At 45.8% G+C, this 25,080-nt stretch overlaps 2 protein-coding genes and 1 long non-coding RNA gene across 12 annotated transcripts in view; 1 reads left to right on the top strand and 2 right to left on the bottom strand.

Moving 5' to 3' along the window:
• LOC146074099 (uncharacterized) overlaps window positions 1-5,031 on the bottom strand; it is a 161,466-nt gene extending 156,435 nt beyond the window's left edge. For 2 of the 5 annotated variants that reach the window (XM_083181847.1, XM_083181851.1), the window contains exon 1: window positions 4,815-5,030. In XM_083181847.1, the coding sequence (XP_083037973.1) occupies window positions 4,815-4,923 (109 nt within the window). In that variant the 5' untranslated portion in view covers window positions 4,924-5,030. Of the gene's footprint in view, window positions 1-4,528; window positions 4,743-4,814 lie in introns of those variants that run through there. The other 3 variants (XM_083181849.1, XM_083181848.1, XM_083181850.1) reach the window with 3 other exon arrangements.
• The window catches only part of LOC146074101 (uncharacterized), a 71,437-nt gene continuing 51,146 nt past the window's right edge, over window positions 4,790-25,080 (top strand). Inside the window, exon 1 of the long non-coding RNA XR_014473362.1 lies at window positions 4,790-4,984. This is a non-coding gene — a long non-coding RNA (uncharacterized LOC146074101). The remainder of the gene's footprint in view (window positions 4,985-25,080) is intronic.
• Window positions 13,480-25,080, bottom strand: part of ACSL6 (acyl-CoA synthetase long chain family member 6) — a 226,455-nt gene continuing 214,854 nt past the window's right edge. For all 6 annotated transcript variants that reach the window (XM_083181844.1, XM_083181845.1, XM_083181843.1 and 3 more), the window contains 2 exons: window positions 17,596-17,667; window positions 13,480-14,088 (listed from right to left, as the gene is read on the bottom strand). In XM_083181844.1, coding sequence (XP_083037970.1) covers window positions 13,948-14,088; window positions 17,596-17,667 — 213 coding nt within the window. In that variant the 3' untranslated portion in view covers window positions 13,480-13,947. The remainder of the gene's footprint in view (window positions 14,089-17,595; window positions 17,668-25,080) is intronic.

Here is a 25,080-nt window from a genome sequence, read left to right as displayed (position 1 = left end):
TGCGCAGAGCTGCTGTTTAAACAAAGTGACAGTGTGGCAATCAGCAGTGCGCAAATATAAAAGTAGCGGTTACCGCCGCTTACCCGTCAGCTGTACCCAGTCTGATTTCTCCTAAGGTCCGGATCTGCTAGCAGCCGCTAGATGCGGCGGGGTGTGGGGGTGAGCCGCTCGTGCGGCTTAGGTCACGTGCGGCTCACCCCCACACCCCGCCGCATCTAGCGGCTGCTGGCAGATCCGGACCTCAGGAGAAAACAGACTGGGTACAGCTGACGGGTAAGCGGCGGTAACCGCTACTTTTATATTTGCGCACTGCTGATTGCCACACTGTCACTTTGTTTAAACAGCAGCTCTGCGCGCTCTCTTTCCCTGCTCCCCACTTCATGTGGTCTAATTTACCATTCACGCAGATAGGTGGCAGGTGTCGCTCAACTGCTATCAATGCTTTAGCATACAAGCACATAGCAGAAAGCAGCGCACCTACCCCCGAGAGTAAGACGCCTTCTGATACTTCTCTATATACACACTTACCAACCATTAGGGGCACTCATCTCCGACAGGTATTGCAATCACTTAACCCTGCACTGATCATAGTACAACAGGGTATTTGATCTACTAAAAGGAGACAGCAGATGCCCCAAATTTGCTTTTTCTGACACTCTTTTCATACAGAAAGAACATCACAGAACGCTCACTGACTTTCAGGGAACCAGGACGGTTGCGAAAGTCAGCAGCAGCTTCAGCGATCTTTACTACTGTGAGGTCCTTATTCTGGTCCCGTCGGCCAAACGTACGTACGGTCTGTTTCACCGTACTTTTCCCGTACACGGACGGTAAGCGTAAGTCCGCCCACATAACATCCGCATACAGACGGTCACAAACACCGACAAAGGGGAGGTGCGTACGCCACCGCACACGGACGGATCTCCTCTTAGATACCGATAACTGGCTTACAACAGAGCATACGCCACCATTTACGGACGTCTCTCGCCCATTTTCCCACCGACATCTTGCGGCTATCTGAGCGTACGCCACCGTGCACGGACGGGTCTCGCCTGTTTTCAATAGAAAACTCAGCGTATGTCACCTATCGCGAGAGCGTACGTCCGTGCACGCTGGCATACCCTTCACATATATGGCCCTGCTAATCTAGCCTTTCAACTATGATTAAGTCAATTAAAAGAATGATTCTAATTGTTAATCAATTATTGTTTTCTATTACCTCAATTGTCTACCTTAATGAACAGCCTAATAAAAATACATTTTACCCCTCCTTACATGTATATTTATTATGTTCTAATGTTGCATTTTAATCACTATCTATGTGTCTATTTAGCATAAACCAAAAAACAATGTTTGTGTTAGAGTGAAAAAGTTGACACGTCGACTTCTGTAGATTGAGTGCCCTGCTGTTTAAAGTATATAAAAACACTTACTGAATGTGTGTAGATGGTTATAACCTAACTACCTTGGCATATATAAGCAGGTGTTAAAATGAATCTTACCTAAAACTAAACCAACCTTTACATGTAGAGAAGTGAAGAAAGATATGCTTCCAATGTGTTTGTGGGCTGTGTGTGGCTTGCAGGTAGTGAAATCATGATTTTCACTTAATAGGCTGCACCATTGCTTATTACATTCAGGTGTATGTGTTTGTGTCCTAATCAGTGTTAATTAGCAGACCCAGGCGTCCAATCTCATACGGTATCTCTAGGGGTGGTCTGGTGGTATCGTTGGCGTCCGCCTGTTTTCTGTCCAAAATGCACAGTGCGTTGGCCGAGCGGTTGTAGCACCGTACATTTTTGGTGCACACCCCCGTGTAGGCCCATGTTGACGCCCAGTTTTCCTCATTATTTCGGCCGCTCCCCTCAACACGCCCCTATGCCGCCCACAATGACCGTGCTCTTGCGGACAGGTTTTTTCCGCACGGAAAGACCCGTCAGTGAGCGTTGTGAAGTCGCCGCACCTGCACATTGCGAAAGGTACGCATGCGCAGAACAAAAAAAAACCCGATCCGACGGCGTACGGCCCGAATGCACCAAGCAGAATAAGACCCTGAGTGTCACCTGTTTATCTTTAGGATCTATATCCTGCATCTTTGTTTGAGCGTTTACCGTCGCAACATAATACCCAGCACCAGTATCTATCTTGTTTCTTAATTAACGGCAATATTATAATATAGTTATAATCGCCACAAGTATAATTACCATTGTCCGGAATACACCAGAGCAGGACAATTCCACTCTCGTCTTAATATTCAGAAATACATATTTCGCTAGTCAACTTCCTTTACCACCTAGATAGGATTAGGAACTAGAGTATATTGACAAGCTGACAAAAAGTACAGCCGTTTAGACTGCTCATATTATTGTTCCTCCCATCTGGTAATTTCAGGAGTCTACAAAATCCATAGGATTGTACAATATTATTCTATAAAACAACCTGTACTTTACTTAGGATATCTATGGGGGTTATTCTAGTTCATTCTTTCTGACAAAATCCTTCTTAGATGGACAAAACCATGTGCACTGCGGGTGGGGCAGATGTAACTTGTGCAGAGAGAATTAGATTTGGGTGGGGTTTTTCTTCAAAGTGAGATCTATATTGCAGTGTAAAATAAAGCAGTCAGTATTTTCCCTGCACAGAAACAAAATAACTCACCCAAATCTAATTCTATCTGCACAGGTTACATCTGCCCCCCTGCAGTGCACATGGTTTTGTCCATCTAAGAAGGAATTTGTCAGAAATAATGAACTAGAATAAACCCCTATGTTTGGTGTTGTATGTCTGTATGTCCACAAATCTCTATTTTAAATGATTATTAAAAGTTAAATTTTATAATTATTCTTTGTAAAAAATATTTTTTGACAATTTAAAAGAGTGCCCCCAAACAAAAGAGAGTACTTTTTTCTTTTCTACTTTTGTCTGTAGATATATCTGCAGATATATCTATTAGCTTTAGCCCAGAAGTTAAGCTGGGTTCTGTGGGCACACCGCTCTGCACATATGGTCCTCAAGGCACCCCAACAGTCCACATTTTATGTAGATCTATGTCTCAGTACAAATTGTTAACACAAATTAACTGAGGCACTTATAAAGTCACTTGTGGCCAAGCATGGGTATACTTAAAACGGGTGTGGATCGTATTGTCGACCAGACTTATGCTGCCCATACTCTTGTGAGATATTGTATACAATCATTCAATCTCGACCAATTCTGGCCGATAAATCAAATAATTGTATGCATTTTTAAGGGACTTTTCGACGCGATGCGCAGGCACGCTGTCGAATGTCGCGTCGACAGATCTTATGTGCTGCACATAATATCTATCGAATTGTAGGAGCAGTCGCAGGGGGTGACCGTGCAGTGTGGCACTAGCAGTAGCGCTTGCGGGCGGCGGGAGTCAGTGGTGGCGGGAGAATTGTTTAAAATACTGGGCTGCCCTGTGATTAGTTGAGAGAGCTCAGCCAATCACAGGGCAGCCTAGTGTTTTAAACGAATCTTCTGCCATCGCTGACTCCCGCCACCCGCAAGCGCTACTGCTAGCATACACTACTCCATCGCCCCCTGCCCGCCCTTTCCAGCACCCGATGTGCCATCAGAAGATGGTGTTGACTTTTGCACCCAAAAATGTGATCGGATTCGATGGACATCGTACTTCGATGTTGCATCAAATCCCATCGCATAAGTGTATGGGCAGCATTAGGTCGACAGGCAGCAAGGTCGACAAAGTTCTAGGTCGACATGGGTTTAGCTCAACAAATGCGTTAGGTCAACATGGGTTCGGTCAACAGGTCGACATGGATTTTTTCACTGTTTTTTTTACCCGAATGTCGACATGGACAAAGTTGGAAGTCAACCACAGCCCCTCGCATCGCTCGCGATGCTTCGGGCACACTATTTTATTCTCAAACCACGCCCTAGTGGATGGTAGGGCATGAAATACCACCTGTCGGCTAAAAAAAACAGTGAACAAACCCATGTCGACATAACTCATGTTGACCTAATGCATTTTCGACCTAAACCATTGCTACCTAGACACCTGTCGACCTTCATCCATGTCGACCTAGAACCCTGTCGACCCCACAGTGTCGTCCTAATGACTGTCCACCTAAGTCTGGTCGACAATACGACCGTATCCCCTTAAAACCTGGACCACTGGGGTGCCTTGAGGACTGCGTTTGGGAAACTCTGGGATTAGCCATATAAGTGGGATGCACCAAAGTGAGCCAGCTTTTGCTGGCGTTACCCTATGCAACAGAGCACCGGAGGAGGGGCTTTGGTGCATTCAGAATTGCGGTAAAAACCTCAAAACAGCGTTTTTTACCGCATTTCACTTTAGTATTACCACCTAAGGCTCATAGGGAACATAATGGCTATATATGAATACAAAGATTGATGACTCTCAGAATGCATAGCTGGTAACAAAAATGTTATGGATGACATGGTGGCATGAGTTAAGGAAAACGCTGGATATACACATACCCCAATAGAATTGGTCAGTGGGGAGCAATGACTAGGACATACTTACTGGTACTATGGACACTTGGCCAGTATTTAAAAGCGAAAAGGTTGCCCATGGTAACAATTGATTACTAACCAATAAAATTCTACTTAACATGTACCTAGCACCTTCTTAAAAATAATAACTACAACATCTCCCCTTATGTAAATAAACACGTTACAAATATAGTGGGCGGCTGAGAAAGTAAGGAGGCAGGAACAGCTAATAAGTGTTACTGTGCGCTGCTGGCTGCGTGAGGTAAGTGCGAGCTGCACAGCGCCGGGTTAGGAGGGGCGCGGGGGCCGGTGATTACTTCTAGTCTGCAGCGTCTTTGCCAGTTTGGGTCTCCCGGCTCCTGTGGTTCCGATGCGGGGGTCGGGTGTCGACCCACCACGCTTCCGGACACCTGCAAACCTGGACATCTGCCTGAGCACCGCCGCTCCCGGGGCCAATATACACACCGCCAACAGCAGAATTGGAAAGGTAGATGCTAAATTATATTGGGCTAAAGGACCTTCGACTACGTAAACACCATGTGACCGTGTGTCCTCATCAGGGGGAGGAGTCAGTAAAAGAGAAGCATACAAGAAGCACGTGTGAGTGGCACAGTGCCACGGGCACGGAGTTTCGAGGCGACGTGTGTAAAAACCGGACCCGGACTAACTCCGGAGCTTGTAGGGTCCGGTCCGGGGGGTGTCTTGTGGGGGGGTCCCTGTGATAGCTATCACCAGGGACATGGGGAAAGGGAGATTACAGCCTCCCCGTGTGGTCCGGACCGTCCGGTTTTTTTTGCTACATTGCCGGACCATGCAGGAGGCTTTATTCTACCAGTCCTCCTCTACCTGGTGTCAGGTGTCACAGGCAGCCCCCCCCCCGGGACAGGACACCCCCCGGACCGGAGGCTACAAGCCCTAAAATGCAGAGTTTGTTGTCCGGTCCGGGGGTTTTGTCCTGGTCCGGTTTTCACCCATACCCTAGAATATATATAGAATATACACCCTAACCAGGTAATGCCTTCATACCTACTACTACCACCCCCCCCCCCCCAGGTCTTGTCCCGTTTCATACCCGCTCCCCTCGTGTCACCCGCAGACCCCCCTATAACACCCCTCCCCCCCCCCTTTCCATCTCCTTTCATACCCGCAGCAGCGTACCCGGCCCTCTCCCCCCCCCCCCCCCCCCCCAACCATGTCTTCACGGCTGCTCCGTTTCATACCCGCAGCAGCCCCCCCCCCCCCCCGTCCCCCCCCATAGCATCAGCGGGTGTCGTGAGCCCCCCACCCCCCCCTCCCTGTTGCACACCCGGATACAGCTCAAACCCCCCCTTTCACGACACCTTTCTGCTGCCCCCCGTTTTATACCCGCTCCACACCCCCCCCCCCCCCCCCCCCCCCCCCCTTCCTCCCATGACACCCACGGGCCCCCGTTTCATACCCGGCGCAGCACCTTATTTCGCCCCCCATCCCACCCGCGGCTGCGCTGGACATAGAGAGGTCCACCTTTTCTACTGGTTGCAGTGAGTGCTTTTATTTATCAGCAGTTCATGTTAAAATGTAACCCCTTACAAGTGGTTGTAAGGGGTTAAATAAATTTAACATGAATTGCTGATGGATGTGTTGTAAAGGAACTGGAAACTGTTTATTTGACCTGAGACCTTTTTATCTTTTGTACTATAAATTGCATGGCCTGACAGGTGACTTTTCCCTCCAAACCTTGTGATCATTTTATGCTAGTAGTATCCACCACACTTTTGGTAATCTGACGCTTTGTTAAAAGAAACCTAATACTAGTATTGATTTGCACAGAAGAGCACTTCTATAGTACTATCACTAGGACGACAAGGATTTTTTCACTTTTTCTATTTGAGCCGACATATGCTGACAGGCGGTATTTCATGCCCTACCATCCACTAGGGCGTGGCTGTGGGAAATAAAATAGTGTCCAAAGCATGGCAAGCGCACTGCGTTTCAGTGTCCATGTTGACTGTGTGTTCGGGGGAAAAGTGAAAAACCCCATGTCAACCTTCATGTATGTCGATGGAATGGGTTCATAGGATAGACAACAACTAGGTTGATGCCTGAAGGCTGACATGCCATTAGGTCGACATGGGTTTTTCCCAAAAAATGTTGCCCTGAATTTCAACATTATTGACAGACACTGGAACTTAGCACCATGTCCCTTGCATGGCTCGCTGCGCTCGGACATTATTAGATTCTCCCACCACACCCTAGTGGACGATAGGGCATGAGTCGCCACATAGCTCAAAGGGTTGTGATCATTTGGTCTACAGCATGATGGTCGACATTCATTAGGTAGACACTATTACTACGACATGGCAAAAGGTTGACATGGGTCTAAGTCGAAAGGTCATTAGTTCTACAGTTCATTAGTTCGACAATGTCTGTCGACAGTCAAAATGTTGACATGGGGGTTTTCATTGTTTTTTTAACTGAATGTCGACACTCGCTGCGCTCGAAATGTTTAGGGCATGATCTTATTCTCTCACCACGCCCTAGTGGATGGTAGGACGTGAAATACCGCCTGTCGGCTCAAAAAAAAACCAATGAAAAACCCCATGTCGACCTTTTCACTGTCGACCTAGACATTGTCGGCCTTGACCAGTCGAACTAATGACCTTTCGGCCTAGAACCATGTTGACCTACACCCATGTCCACCTTTTCCCATGTCGACCTAATGAGTGTTGACTATCATGCTGCATACCAAATGACCGTATCCATACACAGAAGAGGTACATATATTTGAGTGCCTAGGTATTCAATTATGTCATGGCAATAGCAAAAGTAAGTGCCGGTGTATTGTGCACATCGGCAGATCTGATCGTCGGGTGGCGGCCGCCCCCAGCTGGTCTTCTGAGCAAACTCCCCCAACACACACTTAATATGGTCAGTGGCATTTTTGATATATTAATTTTTAAGTGTGTGTGTGTGTGCTGCCAATATGCCATGTGCCCTCAACGATGTCCAGCGCCAATGGACCAATACAGGATAGCAGGAGATCGCGGGACTTGAAACAAATACAATTTACAGCCAGCACATGTTATATGTCGACATTTCAGCCCTTTTATTAGGGCTTTTTGCAAGCTGTTTTGAAAAAAGCCCTAATAAAAGGGTTGAAACGTCAACATATAACATGTGCTGGCTGTAAATTGTATTTATTTCAAGCCCTGAGCGCCGCAATCTCCTTCTATTCCTAGATATATTAACCTCTTAGACTTTTGTTGGGTGGCGTTGGGAGGGCGGGGGGGGGAGTAGGCAGAATTTTTGCCTAGGGTGCCAAGTAACCTTGCACCGGCCCTGTATGTAACCCCGTGTCTCCCATGTGATAACTGTACTGTCTTGTCTGCTATAATCTGTGCTGTTCTTGCTCATACTTTTACCTACCTGGCTGCTGCTGCAACAACCAGTGGTTCCACTGATGGCTGCCTAGGTTCTGTGCAGCTTGGCGGGTATGTGTTCCCTGCATGTAATGTCTTAGGAAATGGATGTTATGCCCCCCCCCCCCCCCTCCCATCCCTGCTTGACGCTGCACTGTAATCCACAAAAAATTCATAGGGCGAGATTCACCAAACTAAAAATGCCGTAAAACCCCTGTTTTCTGGGTTTTTACTGCATCTTCATATGCAGCAAAGCCCCACCGCCAGGGCTTCACTGCGGGGGGTTACGGCAGTTCTAGATGGCGTAATCCCATGGAAGCCTATGGGCTTCCCTTCGCATCCCCCGCCGCCCCACGCACCCCCCCCCCCGCCGATCCGCGACGCACCCCCCTCACCTGTGTCCGGGCAGCCTCCTGCTGTTCTGCCAGGACCAGGACCTCGGAAGAGGTGCAGGTAGGAGGAAACGGAGCCCTTACAGCTGGGTAAGGGTGCAGGCAGGGAGGGGGGAATCCGCTGCACATCGCCGGCCATCGCCTTTGAGTTAATAATCACATATGTTAATGCATATGCTATTATTAACAATGTGAATGCCGGCGATGTGCACCAGGGGTTATTAGTGAATCTCGCCCAGTGTGTGGGATATTTCAGACCTAATATATTTACATAATTTCTTAACACATTTCTGTCAACATGTATGCGCCGCAGTCACAGCCTGTATATGAACAAGTTTATGTGGTGCCGCTGCATGAATTATACAAAAAAATATTAAGTGTTTAGGTAGATCGCATCTATATCGGTATGTGTGGGTGTTCTGGAGCAGGGGGACTGAATGTGACTGCCGTGGAGTCAGCGGGTATCGACGCGGTGCCCGGGCCGGAGAAGGGTAAGTATAGACCAGCCATTTTACCCCCACTATCCACATTGGCGTGGAGTTGATTTTATAAAGTGTGGCGAGCCCCGCGTATCCGCGTCCCCCTGCGAGGCTTGCTGCACTCGCCACACTTTATAAAATCAACTCCACGCCGATGTGGATAGTGGGGGTATTAAGCATTGTGTATTTTTAGGCTCCAGAGCCACTTACGTAGTTTTACGTAGCAAGTTAGTGCTGTATTGGTATTCTGAATACAGCACTATATAAACTATGTAATGGGCGCCCTGATAATACACAAATACCCAAAATATTCACTGTACTGTATGAGCATATTTGTCAGTTTGGCACTACGGCACCCTTGGTTAGAACAGTGTGAGCGTACAGTCATATTGCACTGGTTTTAGTACACCATTAATGGGCCTGATTCTGGTTGAGTCGGTAAGCTGCCAAGATTCCAGTTTATCGAGTGCCTGCCCCTCTGAAAATCTACCCCCCACCCCCTTGCCATATCCCCTCACAACCATGCAAGGGGATGCATTACAAAAACATATTGCCTCGCTTGCCACCGCAGCAGAAGAAATCATTTGATGTTCGCCGACCATCAAATTATTTCTCCTTTGTTCAAAAATAATGAGTTTTATTTGCAGCAGCCGGGATGAAGATAGCCCAACCTGTCCCTCCCTGCTGCAAATGGCCTGCGAGTGAGTAAACAGCCGTGGCCTTTCGCATTGGGGTTTGCACATACGCTGCAATGTGCATGCGCACATCTCGACCATCGGGGCAGGGGCTGAATTTAGATTACTACGCATGATCCTGAATCGGCCACATTTAGTATAAAGAAAAGTTCTGGTGGCAAATGTCTATGCCTTCTGCTTTCCAGCCATCTTGCATAGCATCAGACTGCCGATGAGAGAAGCAGAGACACCGTGCAGAAGAGACAGAAAATAAAATTCCACTGCTTTCAGGAGGAAAGAGACATTCGTGACCTTATATCAAATGCCACTACAGGACACCGAGTCACTCCTTCTGATGAGAGAGCATCTGGTATAGATAGGGCAACATGCTCTTATCATCCCCCCCCCCCCCCCCCCCGCAAGCTACTGCATCCATATTAATGGCATATACACTAACATGCCATTAGTAATGCAAAGGACAGTTGTGATAAGTGCTGTTCTTTGCGATGCGGCGCCGTCCCTGGAGCCCCGGTTCTGAGACCCAGGAGTCCCTCTGTAGATGGGCAGAGTGACGGCCTGGCCACGAAGCATGCTGGATGGATCCGTGACTTATCCCTCACACAGTGCTGCGGAGATAAGCCCATAGGCTTCTACAGGGTATCCAAAGCTTGCGATTCCCTCTGCAGTGGTGCCTGACTGAGGTGCTTTAGATTAACAGTGTTTTTTCCCATATTTTTCAGTTGAGAGCATTGAGTACTGTGACTTCCTGTGGTCTGCGATAGTGTAGTGCTAATCAGTGGCAGGTAATGGGAGCTCCATTTATCAGCTTGAACTCCTGCTGTCTCATGGATTTTCTGTGTCGATTAGCACAGAGAAATGGCATGCATCCATTTCTCCCCCAGACAAACTCATGGCTGCACCTGCTGCCCATGGCTTCCACGCTTTGCATATAGGTGTGTTGCACCGCTACCACTCACCTACTATGTGCCGTATTAAATCGATACATCACTGATGCCCAAAAAGTACCTGCAAGGTACCTCTTGACGGCTACATTTAAGAGATATCTTATGTTCATCCATTCGGACTCTGATCTGCTGCACATGGGTCTGTGCATCAGATGTCATACACATGCGATTTGTTGACGTTTGCACCGATTTTGTAAGATCTGCCAGAATCTGGTAAAATCGTGTATGGTGGCCTTAACCTTGCACTATTTGTAGAGCAATATAAATATCTAGTTCCTAAACTTAGAATTTTTTCTCTTTCATCCAGTCTGGTGACACAGCTCCACCTTGGGATGTAGGAGGGTCCGCTGAAACTTTTCCTCTGGCTGCATGCTCTCCCCTTCTGCATCCCATCATGCTTCAGTTTATTTTAGGTGCCCACAGGAGTGGGTGCTTGGCTGATCGGCTGCTGTTGCAGCCGGTTATTTTACTCTGGTTTTTCACTAGATAGTTAGGTTTTATTATTTTATTAACTATAGTGTTAGTGCAGGTTTTTTTTACAGTATGTTGCTTCTAATAGACGAAAAACACACTGAGAGCGCAGCAGAGGCTGACAGAAGCGCATCCTGTCAGCACTCTGTGTGCAGGGGTGTCTGTCTGCAACCGCTGCACAGCACTTAACCCCAGCATCGCTGGGGTTTGCCTGGGCCCTGGAAGCTATCCGGATCCTACTCCTTGCAGAAGGGGATCGTGGGGGGAAGGACCTCCCACGATGGCGGGCGCCATCTTAGAAGGGCTTTACAGCCTGAAATCCCTTCGGGGAAGTAAAGGCTGTCACAGGTGCGCGGGAGGGGGGGGGGTGTGCAGGGATCCGCGATTAGCGGGAGGGGGTCCGCAAATCGGGGAGGGGCGCAGGGGGGGGCTTGAAACGTGGGAAGGGGGGTCCGCAAATTGTGGGAGGGAGGGTTGTTGGGTCAGTTAATTGCGGGAGGGGGGGTTTTGGAGGGCCGTAAATCGCGGGAGGAATGCCGTGAATCGCGGGAGGAGGGGGTGGCGCGGGGGTCCGTGAATCGCGGGAGGGGGCTGCGAATCGCAGAAGTGGGGTAGTGCGGGGGGTGCCATGAATTGCGTAAGAGGGGCGTGAATCATGGGAGGGGGGTCCGCGAATCACGGGAGGGGGTCTGCAAATTGCGGGAGGGGGCGCTGGAGGTGTGTGAATCGCGGGGGGGGCGCCGGAGGTGCCGAGGGAGTCCGCAAATCGCGGGAGGGGGGCGCTGGAGGTGTGTGAATCGCGGGGGGGGGGGCGCCGGAGGTGCCGAGGGAGTCCGCAAATCGCGGGAGGGGGGCGCTACGGGGGGTTCCGTGAATTGCGGGAGGGGGCGGGGTCCGCAAATCGTGGGGGGCTAGAATTGCGGGAGGGGGTGGGGCGCGAATTGCGGGAGGGGGGTCGCAAATCGCAGGAGGGGGGTTGCCGTGAATAGCGGGAGGGGGCGGTGGTCCGCAAATGGCGGGAGGGGGGTCGCGGGGGTCCTGTGAATCGCAGGAGGGGAGGTCGTGGGGGTCCCGCGAATCGCGGGAGGGGGGGTCATGGGGGCCCCCCACTTGCTGGAGGGGGTCGCAGGGGTTCCGCGAATTGCGGGAGGGTGTTCGCGGGGGGTCTCGCGAATCGCGGGAGGGTGTTCGCGGAGGTCCCGCGAATCGCAGGTGGGGTGGGGTCGCGGGGGTCCCGCGAATCGCGGGAGGGGCGGTCGTGGGGGTCCCGCGAATCGCGAGAGGGGGGTCGCAGGGGTCCGGGGGGGGGGAGGGTGCAGGAGTAATGGTTTATTGTGGCTGTGGAGTAATGGTGGATGGTGGGCGTGTACTGTAACCCTGGCTGGGCGGGGGGAGGTGATGTCAAGGGGGAGGAGCATTATACACATGGAAACGTTATACACATACGTTTAGCTACACAGGGGATGAGTGACAGATCTGGCTAAATATATAAGAGATGAGTCATTACAGCAGTAATTATGCAACTTTCTCAGCTGTCTACTGAAACACCCAAACGTTTGCTAACGCTATTAGTATGGAGAATATATACTGTAAGTAATTGTGATAATGGGCAAAATATTTTTCCTATGCACCACATGTGCCACCGAAGGACACACCACTACTAAGGAGGGAGATCTATTGAAGATGGGATGTTGCAAATAGCAACCAATCAGATTCTACTTCTATATTTACCACTCTCTAGAAAATAATAAATAGAATTTTGCTAACTCCAACCTTACTAAATTTACCCCAGTAAACAATAATGTAGTTTACACTCTTTTGCATGGCAAATACAATGGCCAACATAAATGTCTTAGTACTGTATGCAAATATCTTTGAATGTAGAGTCTGTATATGTAAAAACTATGGTACCAAGAACCTGTTTCTGAAGAATACCATTTTGCTGCAATTGTGGGGTAGATTTATTATCTGTTGATCAGGGGAATATGCGCTATCCCCTGCCATAACGCACAGGGAAAGCGCATATTCCCCATATCAACAGATAATAAATCTACCCCACAATTGCAGCAAAATGATCTATGACACCCGCGATGCAGGTGTCTAACGTGCGGCATTGCGGGGCAGGAGGCATAGCGCAGGGACGTTGTTTTATACACTGCACCTGCCTCCTACCTAATGTATGAACGGTCAGCATCGCTGCCCATTTTGCCCCCTGCAGCTTTTGACTTCGACAGCTGCAGGTGCTGATGCCCTATCCCCACAGCAGTGACAGCGCTGTCCCTGCTGCTGGCTCTGAGCTGTGCTGGGGATCTCACGTGAGTAGCGAGATCCCGCACATGCCCAGTCCAGCCGGCCGGGGGCAAAAAGACATTGCGTCAGTGTCAACTGATGTGCTGTCAGCAGGAGGAGGTATCGACAGAGGGGGGAGTTAGTGCTTCCCTGCTTCAGCGGGCAAGATGTTCATACATCTTATCGGTCTCCCCTCCTGCTTCGCCTCGCTAATGAGTGTGTTGTGTGAAAAAAATATTTCCAGTTCTCCTTATTACCATGCTTGGTATTGCTGATGCAGCAAGTAGACATCAAAGGAAACCTCACAGAAAACTGTCAATTATGTCATTATTATAGTTATTTTATTGAAAATTATTATTTGTTTTAATATTTAAACATTGTACACAGCATTTGCATAATGCTATATATAAAAAGGACACCACTGTCCTTGCAATCCAGAAAACAGGTCAATGTGTTTGTCGTACATTTCGTGCAATGAATCTGACATTAGTTATTTAACAGTTACTTATTTCTAAAAATACTTTCTGTCCAGAAAAAAAAGGTGTTAACTTACTGTACTATGTGTATTAGTCTTTAGTCTGGTGTACAGTAAATCACTGCCATACCAATAACTGGTTAATTTAACCTCTGTAATCGCTTTTTTTGCATTCCAAGTCCTCTGACAATGAATGTGTTATAGAAGATAAAATCCAAACAGAAAAATATTTTGCAACATATTTTGTATCATATCTGCATGACAGTAGACATACTGTAGTACTGGTAATCCCACAGCCCCCATCTTGTTACACAGACACAGAAGCATACAGCTCCTCTATCTCTTGTTTGAAGAAGTCTCTGAGTTCCGGTCTTTTTGCCTTGAGCGTTGGTGTCAACAAACCATTCTGTACTGTGAACGTCTCTTTATGGATGTGAATAGCTTTCACCTAGGACAAAACATACAAATTCAATATCCACAATGCATTTTTAATCACAGCAGAAACACAATTAGAAAGCAACGTAACAGTTTAATTGTTTGCAAATGAGATTGAGATTTAATTTTATTCTTACTGGAATTGTTTTATTGGTAAAACGACAAGTACCCCTGAGATAAAGGGTTTTTTCATGTCCATTCGGTCCTCTGTGCATTCGCATGGAGGACCGGTGGTGCGCGTCTGCGCATGTGCGTTTCTGCATGTGCAGACGTAGGGTGCGTGCACCCACGGCAAATTTTCGGTTCGCCGGGTGCACGCACCCATGGCGGCGTGCGGGGCGCCGATGGGCGGGGGGCGACGGGCTGCCCCATTACTATATGGGAACACTGGGCATTCCATGGGCCTTCCCATGAGAACGCTGGGTGTTCTCATGGTAATGAGGCAGTGACGCGGGTGCTGCCCGCCCATATCCGCGCCAGCGTGCACGCATATGTAAGTAACTTAAAAGTCACTTATATATGCGTACACTCACCACATCATTCGATGATCGAAAGATGTGGGCGGTTACCGGAGGCATGCGAATGGATGTTTATGCAAAAACTTCCATTAGCAGCCTGTGCGGGCGAAGCCGCACTTCGAGGGGTGTGCTGGTGGGCGTTCATTCACCGGGCGGGGTTTGGTGGACTCGCAAGGCTGCGAATCAACCAGAATAACCCCCAAAATCCATTCAAAAACAGGTTGAACACTGATTTTCCGGCACCTGATGGTTTTGGATCCTTCTTGAAAACTGACATTTCAGGTGCCGGGGGGAAATTAGGATGGGTATCGGTCATAGGGTCGACATGCATTGAGTCACTCGCTAAAGGTCGACATGCATCAAGTCGACATGAGATAGGTTAACAGGTTACTAGGTCGATACAAGCATTATATCGACATGGGAAAGGTCGTCTGTCAAAAAGTCACATTCTTCCACCACGCCCTAGTGGATGGTAGGGCATAAAATACCACCTGTCGCAAGATGTCAGCTTAAAAAAAAAGTGTAAAGCCTCATGTTGACCGTTTGACGGTCAACCTAGCCCATATCAACCTAATGCATGTCGACCTAAATGTATGTCGACATTCTGCTTGTCGAATTGTCGACCTAATGACGTATCCTGTTAGGATTTGGGTGGGTGTAGAAGGCGCTGCGGGAGGACTTAGAGGGGAAGTGAAAGAGTGTCAGGCTGTGCATGGGGGAGGCATGGACACACTGCGAGGGGGAGAAGATCTGTGAAGGGGTGTGGGAAACGTGCTGCGGTGGTCACAATGTGCGGGCTCCCTGCATGCAGATGATACCACCGATAGTCTCCCAAAATCATTAATTCGGCTCAGTGCGGGATCCGATGGTGCTGGGAGTTTACTGTACAACCTGCAATATGTATAAAATATGAAACCTTTTGGAACCCTGAAATCTCTTGAATATATCATTGTAAACCCATTTACATTCTGAATAAAACTAGGATTAGATCTGGCACAAACAGCGGTATTCAAATGTATATTTTTGAAGTGATGATCGTGTGTACTATTCAATTGTTTTTGTTATTTTTTATATAGACATCTAGGGGAAAATCTACTAAGAATACGAATATGAAAGTTCGTATTCTCAATATGCCTGAATACGAATGCATACGGCTGTTATAGCCATATGCAAATTCGTATTCCGGAGGAAAATTTACTAATCAGTCGTATTTGACTGATTCGTATTTTCCAATGGCCGCCCTATGGATCCGTATTTTTTCCAATACGAATTTGTATTTAAAATACAAATTCATATTTCTAAATGCAAATTCGTATTGGCTGTAGCCTGCACGGATCAGTCAGATCCGTGCAGGCTTCAGTGTTAAAAAAAAATAGAAAAACCCCTCCCCTACAGGCATAACCAGCCCCAGGCTCAATCAGGAGCCGCTAGGCCGCAAGCCGGCCAATAGCGGCATTCAGGAGGAGGAGTCGCACAATGTCAACATAAACACTGTAAGGCTTCCTCTGACAGTCCGGCTTGGTTCAGGTATCAATATATTTTTTTGCCAAATCCCTGGAGCCTACTTGGAATGAAAAGGACGAGATCTACGCCGGGGGACCCTTGTAAGTTTAATTTGCATCCACAATTCTCCAAGTCCCAGTATGCGTTCCAGGCTTGCTGGGACTCATAGGTCCACAGCAAAACCCAATGTTTTTTCAATTTCTACACCATTTATGAGCCCGGTACCGGTACCAGCTGCAGAAGATGAAGAGTGGAGGATGCGCGCAGCAGCCTGCTGTCCACAAGAGAGAAGATGAGCCGCTGCACTGTGTAGGGAGACTTCTGCTGCTGAACCAGTAGGGTGTTCTGTCTGTCATACATACACACACTCATGTGAGACTTGTGTGTGAAAGAGTTGGGGGGGGGGGGTTGTTTGTGAGGTTTTGCCAGTGTGCATACTCTATGTGTGTATGGGGGGGGGGGGGGGAGGGGGGTGCCTATAGTCTATGGGGGGAATGTGTGCCTATACTCTATGGGGGGTTGTGTTTATATACTGTGTGGGGGGATGTATGCATTTACACTATTTGGGGGGGTGTTCATATACTCTATTAGGGGTGGGGGGGGTTATGCATTTACTCTATTGGGAAAACTTTTATCCCCACCCAACAACCAGGTGAATAAAAAAGACGAGAAGTTTAGATGACTATTAAAAAGTGTGAAAAAAATTATCACCAAACATGTGATTAGGAATACCATTGAAAATGACTGAAATAAAAGATGTTCAAAAACAGTCAGCTTTCAAATGACAGAATTAATTATTACACAAATAAGATGAAAACAAGGAGAATATGTGTGAAAAAGGGAACAAAACAACAACTGAATACCCCCCATAAAGCCTGGGCCTGCACTGTGCGCATCATCAGGGCTGCGGTATATCATGTCGACATAGTTGTAATGTTGAAATGCTTGGCATTTCAACATTGACATTCATCATGTCCACATCAACAATGTCCACATCTCATTGCCATCTTCAAGACATCTCCCATGCTGCTTCCTCCTTCAGAACGTATTACCCATGTGACAGGTTTCTGTCCCAACCATCAATTATTGTCGGGCTATTTTAAAACCCTCCTCTTCACGACAGCCTATCCTGGGGCCTTATTTTGGTTCATTCTTTCTGACAAAATCCTTCTTAGATGGGCAAAACCATGTGCACTGCAGGTGGGGCAGGTGTTACTTGTGCAGAGAGAATTAGATTTGGGTGGGGTTTTACTTCAAAGTAAGATCTATATTGCAGTGTAAAATCATGCAGTCAGTATTTTCCCTGCACAGAAACAAAATTACTCACCCAAATCTAATTCTCTCTGCACATGTTACATCTGCCCCCCCCCTGCAGTGCACATGGTTTTGTCCATCTAAGAAGGATTTTGTCAGAAAGAATGAACCAAAATAAGGCCTCTGGAGTGGTGGGACAGTCCATTAGACCAGTGTCCATTTATAGCAAATTTATTCATTCTTACCTGCTCAAACGAATGGAGTCCACTCTCTTTCCCTAGTCTCACCATATCAGCCATTATTGCTTTTTTTAGTTCCTAAAAAACATACAAAATAGTTTAAATATTTGATTGCTTTATATCAGAACAGAAATCCAAGGAACCCACGTTTCTAAATTAAATGATAACTTTATTAATAGGGTTGAATACAAAAAAAAAAATTCTGGATTTTAGATAAAAAATATTTATAACAAAAGAAACAAAAATAATAATATTAAACATATTTAATAAAACATAATTCCACGAAATTGCATTGGCATCCAATCAGCCGCTGCACCAACACAATATTATCTGGCCCTGTGCAAGTCTGCAAATGGCATGCAAATCGATCGCTGCTCTGCAAATCAATTTGCAAAACACTCATCGTCGAATGAGTTTTCCCAGTCTGTGCAAGTGTACTTAACTCTGACCCTTCCTCAAGTCTTCGACAGACACAGACTGATTACGGCTGAAGCTGATGTCACACACCCTCCCTGAAAATGCCTGGGCATGCCTGCGTTACCCTAACACTCCGTGAAAACAGCTGGTGTCCACTCAGAAATTTTCTGTCAAACTGCAGCGGGCATGCCTGCTGCAGTTTTGATAATCATTCAGCTTGTGAAAATGCCCATCAGGTCTGATTAACCCCATAATGATTGATAAAGACCTTTTCTCAGCTGTTTTCAGGTTGTGAATGACCATTATCCAGTAACATACACTGACACTCTTTCCTTTGCCCAGTTGAGTTATACAATTATTGCAGTGTATGGCAAGTCTAAAAGTACTTGGTTAGCTAATGTAGATGGCTAAGATAAAAATGACTGATTTTTATTTGGAAACACTGTGGTAATATGAGACAGAATAAATCACATACAGCATAGGGTATGATGACCAAAGTTAATTGCATAATTATGCAGTGTCATAGATTTACAGTACATGCTGCATGACAGGAAATTGGTATAATGCATTTTATGTCACATCAGTTTGAGGGTATAGAGTTGTGTGCAATAAAGTCAGTGGGTTCTAAAACAATGTCACGTAGGCCCTTATTCAGATCTGATCGCAGTACAAATTTGTTCTCAAAATGGGCAAAACCATGTGCGCTGCAGGTGGGGCAGATGTAACATGTGCAGAGAGAGTTAAATTTGGGTGGGGTGTGTTGAAACTGAAATCTAAATTGCAGTGTAAAAGTAATGCAACCAGTATTTACCCTGCACAGAAACAAAATAACTCACACAAATTTAACGCTCTCTATACATAGTTATAGTACATCTGCCCCACCTGCAGTGCACATGGTTTTTCCCATTTTGAGAACAAACTTGTACTGCGATCACATCTAAATAAAGGCCTTAGTGTGTTTAATATATGAAGCCAGGGCTTAAAGTGGTCTGGGAGAGGTGGCGGAACTCATTTCTCCTGCCACTGAAACCACCCCCCAATCCCCCAATTAGGTGAAGCCCAGGCCAGTGCCAGGGTTTTTAGCACCCATGCAAGCTATAAAATTTGTGCCCTCCTTAATGAAGCCATATTCTGCTAATTTTAGACATTTTTAATTTTACTGTTATACAGCTTGAAAGGAAGCTGATGTTCTACAAACCTAGGACCAACATTTATTTCCATCTCATCTCATGACAACTGATGACATTGGAAACTCACAAGGTCATATCCAATAGGGCCCCCTTAATTCAGCCATGCAAGCTCCGTTCTATTAGTAGAAAATGTAAGTACTAAGCGCTCAAGTTATGGTATATGTCAGTCCTATGTGTATTTCTACCCAGAGGTAGAGCTGAGATCTAAAGGGAGCTGCAGTCTATCGGGTGAGTCCTGGTCACCCTGATAATTACAATATGGAAAAGGAGATGGATAGATTGCGCTCACCTGTGGTGTGATACAGTATTAAAGTAAATTGAGAGTGTGTGGAGATTTATTGATAGGAGTGAGTAAGCAAGTAAGTAAATAAATAAGGATGCAGAAGACTGTAATGTAAAAATGAAAAGGGAATTTATTAAAGTTAATATTATGTAGAGAAATGTACGGAGTCCTGATGTCTGCAGGAATAGGCCAGCGGGGTATCACTCCACAGGCCTTGTCCGAAGTATAAGTTTGACCTATGTAGGTACCTTTAATCCATAGGTCCCTTTTAGGAACCTATGTGCCTTAGTGGGTGACCGCAGCGGTCTGTAAGGGCAAAGGGGATGTTGGAAGGCACTTAGCAAATGTTCAGTGTGCAGATGAGCCCCGTGGAGCTCAATAATGAATAAATAAAAGTCACGTAAGGAATGTGCTTTGACAAATGTCCATGGGGTGTAACGCCGGCGTGGAGGGCAGTGAGCGGCGTCCCGCTGTGCGCTCTTACCAGATCGTCGTTGGAGGTATCTGTCGCCTTGCTGTGGATGGTAATCTGTTAGGCGCGGGTGAGTGCACAGCCGTGCAGGTACACCCGGCTCCACGGTCGCCGTCTAGCGTTGCTTCCTGGTTCCGTTCTCGCGAGATTGCGGTAACCAGGGCAGCGTTTGCAGCGTGCTGTGGGCTCGTACTCCCGGCTGGGAGGAGACAGTCGCAGAGGGCGGATGATGATGGATTCGCTGGATTGTGGAAATGAATGAGAAGGGATGTCCCAACGCGTTTCAGCCACTAGGGCCTTTGTCAAGGATAGGCGGTGTGGTTCGGAGGAAGTATATATAGGGGGGTAATTGGCTGATCGTTAATGGTAATTGCAGTAATTGAGAGCTTTCATTTAGAATACTCGCCGGTGGGAGATGAAATGGGTTAATTGGGAGAGAAATTCTTAGAACTGTTTGTGTTGTGCGCATGGTGTATACAGACTATGCGATGCAGTTAATGATAATATCGTAATTTGTGGGGATCAAATGTTTAGAACAAGTAATTGGGTTTTAATAAGGCAATGGTGTGTGGAAGTTGAAGTATAAGGCTAACTGTTCAATGTACTGTTATGGGGCCTCTAACACTGTGCAGATGTTCTGAGGTAATAAGAATACCTATGGATAAATGGAAGGATTGATTAGTATGTTTTGAAGATGAACAATATTGAGGATCTCTCAATATTCTGATGTGCTTTACAGTGTAAAGATTCGTATGCAAGAGAGGTGAGTAGGTTGCCAGAAATGAGAAGAAATTTAAAAATAGGAGTCAGAAAAGGATGCATACAGAGGAGAGAGATAAAAGAGAGAGATAAATGAGAGAGAGGTAAACCCATGAGAATGGAGATTAAGCCATGAGAATAGTAATAAGCGATATATGAACTGATGTTCTGATATGTGGCATATTGGTAACAATGTTTATTACTGAGGCTAAATGTTTTTATTGGTATCATGGACTATATTCATCTAGTAATGGTGCCACTATTGAAATCAATATTTAAACCGTTAGGTGTTAGTGTTTTCAAGTGGAATATCCAGTAGAGTTCTTTTCTGTTTAGGGTGTCTATATGGTTCCCGCCCCCTCCAGTTTCTTTCAGGTACTTCTATTGCCATGAAAAATAGTCCCTTAGGATCAGATCCATGGCATTCTTTGTAGTGAAGTGAAACACTATGAGCCTCATACCCTATCCGTATATTCCGGATATGTTCGTAGATGCGGGTTTTGAGGGGGCGAGTGGTCCTACCCACATATTCCTTACCACAGGGGCACCTTAGTATGTAAATTAACCCCTGGTTGTTGCATGTGATAGTCTGATGTACTTTGAAGGATTGTCCCGTGGTAGTGGAGGTCCATGTTTGTATTGGTTTTGTGGTGTTGGATGATTGGTTCTTGCAGCCGGCGCAACGGCCACAATGATAAAAGCCTGTTTTATTTGTGAGTGTGGTTTGGGTCATGGTGACTGGTTTGATGTGGTTCTGAACTAGTTTTTTGCGGATGTCTGGTGCTTTCCTGTATATAACAGTAGGTTTATCTTTTATTATGGATCTTAAGTCATTGTCTTCTTTAAGTATGTGCCAGTGTTTTGTTATGATTTGTTTAATCTTGTGTGCTGATTGACTATATTGTGTAATGAAGGTGATGTCTGATGTGTTATGTTCTTTGTCATTGAGTTTTGGTTGTAAGGTATCTGTTCTGTCAAGTTGGATGGTGTTTTGATATGCATGTTCTACTAAGTCTTTGTCATAGTTTTTTTCTAAAAATTGTTGTTTGAGGTCCAGTCCTTGTTGCATATAGTCATCAAGTTTGGTGCAGTTGCGTCTTATGCGTCTGAACTGCCCTTTTGGGATATTTTCTATCCACGGCCTATGATGTCCACTGTTATATAAAATATAACTATTAACGTCGACATTTTTTTTGTATGTTTTTGTGTGTAGTTGTCCATTGTCAATAAATATCTCTAAATCCAGGAATTCGACTTTATCTTGGCTGATGTTGGTTGTAAATGTCAGATTCCTGTCATTGTTGTTGAGGTATGTAGTGAAGTCATTAAGTGATGTCTGTGTGCCCTTCCATATGAAAATGATGTCATCTATGTACCGCCGCCATAGGATCAAGTTGGCGCTCCAGTCACGCAAACCCCAGATGTAGTCCTCCTCCCATTTGCCCATGAAGAGGTTTGCATAACTGGGCGCCACCCGAGATCCCATGGCGGTCCCTGTGGTTTGTAAGAAAAAAGTATTGTTAAACCAGACGTAATTGTGATGGAGAATGTAGTTGAGTGCGTCAAGTATGAATTTGGTTTGTTCAGGTAGTAGGTCAGATTGTTGGTCCAGAAAGTGTTTTGTGCTGTCTAATCCCTGTTCATGTCTAATTACGGTATATAAAGATGTAACGTCGCTTGTTGCTAGCCAGAGATCAGGTGCCCATTCTATGCTGTGTAGTGTATTGAGTATGTCTGTAGTGTCCCTTATGTATGATGGAAGTGTCTGTACGATGTCTTGAAGAAAAGAGTCTGCGTATTGTGCTAGATTGGAACTGAGTGATTTTATACCTGAGATGATGGGGCGTCCTGGTGGGTTGTGTATGTCCTTGTGTATTTTCGGTAAGTAGTAGAAAACTGGAATAATGGGGTGATCTTGTTTTAGAAATGTGTGTTCATGTTTATTGAGTAGTCCTATGTCTTTGCCTGCAGTGAGTAATGTATCGAGTTCCTTTTTAAATTCCTGTGTTGGGTTACCCGGTAAAGTCCTGTATGTGGTTTGGTCTTGTAGTAGTCGTGATGCCTCTGTGATGTAGTCGTCTTTGTTAAGGATTACAATCCCTCCCCCCTTATCTGCGGGTTTAATGACTATTTGTTTGTTGTGTTCCAATTCCCGTAAGGCCTCTCTTTCTTTTTTGGTCATGTTGTTGTTTCTGTTGAGATGCTTGTTATCTTTGGTTTTGTCTTGAATACGCTCTATGTCCCTTGTTACTAATGTTTCAAACGTTTTTATGTGGTGTGATTTCAGGTGGGTGGGATTGAAGGTGGAGGGTGGTCTTAATGATGTGTGTTTATACTTATCTGTGGTGTCTTGATGGTTTCTGATGATGGGATTAGAGTTGAAGTATTTTTTGAGGCATAATTTTCTGGTAAATGAGTGAAGGTCACAGTATGTGTTAAATTTATCAGGTTTAGTTGTGGGAGCGAATTTAAGTCCTTTGATGAGGACTTGTTTCTGGGGTGTTGTAAGGTGTGTGTCGCTTAAATTAAAGATTTGACTGGTGTCTAGTTCTTTGTCGGTTGTGGTGATTGTTTCTGTTTTTTTGGGGTGTTTGCCCCCTCTGCATCCTCGTCTTGTTCTATGGGTCTTTTCTTGGTTGTCAGTGGTTGTGATGGTTGGAGACAGGCTTTGCGGCCTGTCTCCGAATCTAAAAAATTCTCGCCCCATGAGTCTGTAGTAGTGCCACTATTTTGGGGGTGTATAGGTTGTGTAGAGTCTTGTTCCTTATTATTGTCAGTGGAGTTGTAGTCTCTTAGGGTGGTGACCCAGCCCTGGTCAAAGGACAATCTAGCAAGAGTGTCGTATTCTATGTCTTCCTCAATCTCATGAACTGAGAAAGAGGTGTCAGAGTATGTGTCTTCTGAGGATGATGATGAGGCACTGTTGTTTATATTTGTTGCTTTGGCCTTTTTGTGTTGTGTAATTGTTTGAGTGTCTCTAATCAATTGAGTCTGGTGGAGTTGGGTCATATATTGCTGATATGTCAGACCTATTGTTTTGTATGTTGGTATATTGGGGATGTGTGTCCGATTAGTTTGTCCTGTTCGCGGGTCTGGTATTTTGTGTATTAAAGTCTTTCTGTTGTGTTTGTTTGTGCTAGCAGTGGCTATTTTATGTTTACTTTTTTTGTTGTTGACTTTGTTATTGGTATGATGTTGGGTAAGGCTTAATTTGAGTTTGATGTCCCTCTGTATTTTATTGACCTTTGATTTGATTATATTATCTTCCTTCTGAATGAGTCTGGATTTAGTAATGTCCTCGATTGCCTGGAAGCCTTCTTCTTTTGTGAAGGGTTCAATGAGTGTGTTGGTCTGATCTATTTGTGTGGCTATGTTTGTCAAGTCAGTATTGTGTTGTTCAATTACTAAGTTTATCAGATCAATGGAACATTGGTGTAGAATGGAGTCCCATTTTGTCATAAAAATTGTGTCATCTGTGTGGTGTGTGGGTTTCTTTTTGATTTTTAACCCCTTGGGTATGAGGTTGTTTTTATGGTACCATTCAAGGATTTGCCTGTCCCACCATATGCGTGTTTCTTTCTGTATGAGTTTCTCAAGGTGTCTAAAGTTATTGTAGAATTCGAGTGGTGGTATTGAGGGGGTGTTATTGTCTATATTAAGTATTTCTTGTGTTGCCCTATTGGCCCTCGTGAGTCGCACATCAGTGATACCCATAAAAGTTGTGTGATTGTTCGTATGTAACCGAGCTGCTTGATACTTGTTTAGGACAAAGAACTGTTAGTAGAAAATGTAAGTACTAAGCGCTCAAGTTATGGTATATGTCAGTCCTATGTGTATTTCTACCCAGAGGTAGAGCTGAGATCTAAAGGGAGCTGCAGTCTATCGGGTGAGTCCTGGTCACCCTGATAATTACAATATGGAAAAGGAGATGGATAGATTGCGCTCACCTGTGGTGTGATACAGTATTAAAGTAAATTGAGAGTGTGTGGAGATTTATTGATAGGAGTGAGTAAGCAAGTAAGTAAATAAATAAGGATGCAGAAGACTGTAATGTAAAAATGAAAAGGGAATTTATTAAAGTTAATATTATGTAGAGAAATGTACGGAGTCCTGATGTCTGCAGGAATAGGCCAGCGGGGTATCACTCCACAGGCCTTGTCCGAAGTATAAGTTTGACCTATGTAGGTACCTTTAATCCATAGGTCCCTTTTAGGAACCTATGTGCCTTAGTGGGTGACCGCAGCGGTCTGTAAGGGCAAAGGGGATGTTGGAATGCACTTAGCAAATGTTCAGTGTGCAGATGAGCCCCGTGGAGCTCAATAATGAATAAATAAAAGTCACGTTCCTAAAAGGGACCTATGGATTAAAGG

This window comes from Crinia signifera, chromosome 4 (genome assembly GCF_055691185.1).
Source record: "Crinia signifera chromosome 4, ASM5569118v1, whole genome shotgun sequence".
Taxonomy (NCBI): Eukaryota; Metazoa; Chordata; class Amphibia; order Anura; family Myobatrachidae; genus Crinia; species Crinia signifera.
This window is presented reverse-complemented; position numbering and strand designations above follow the sequence as displayed.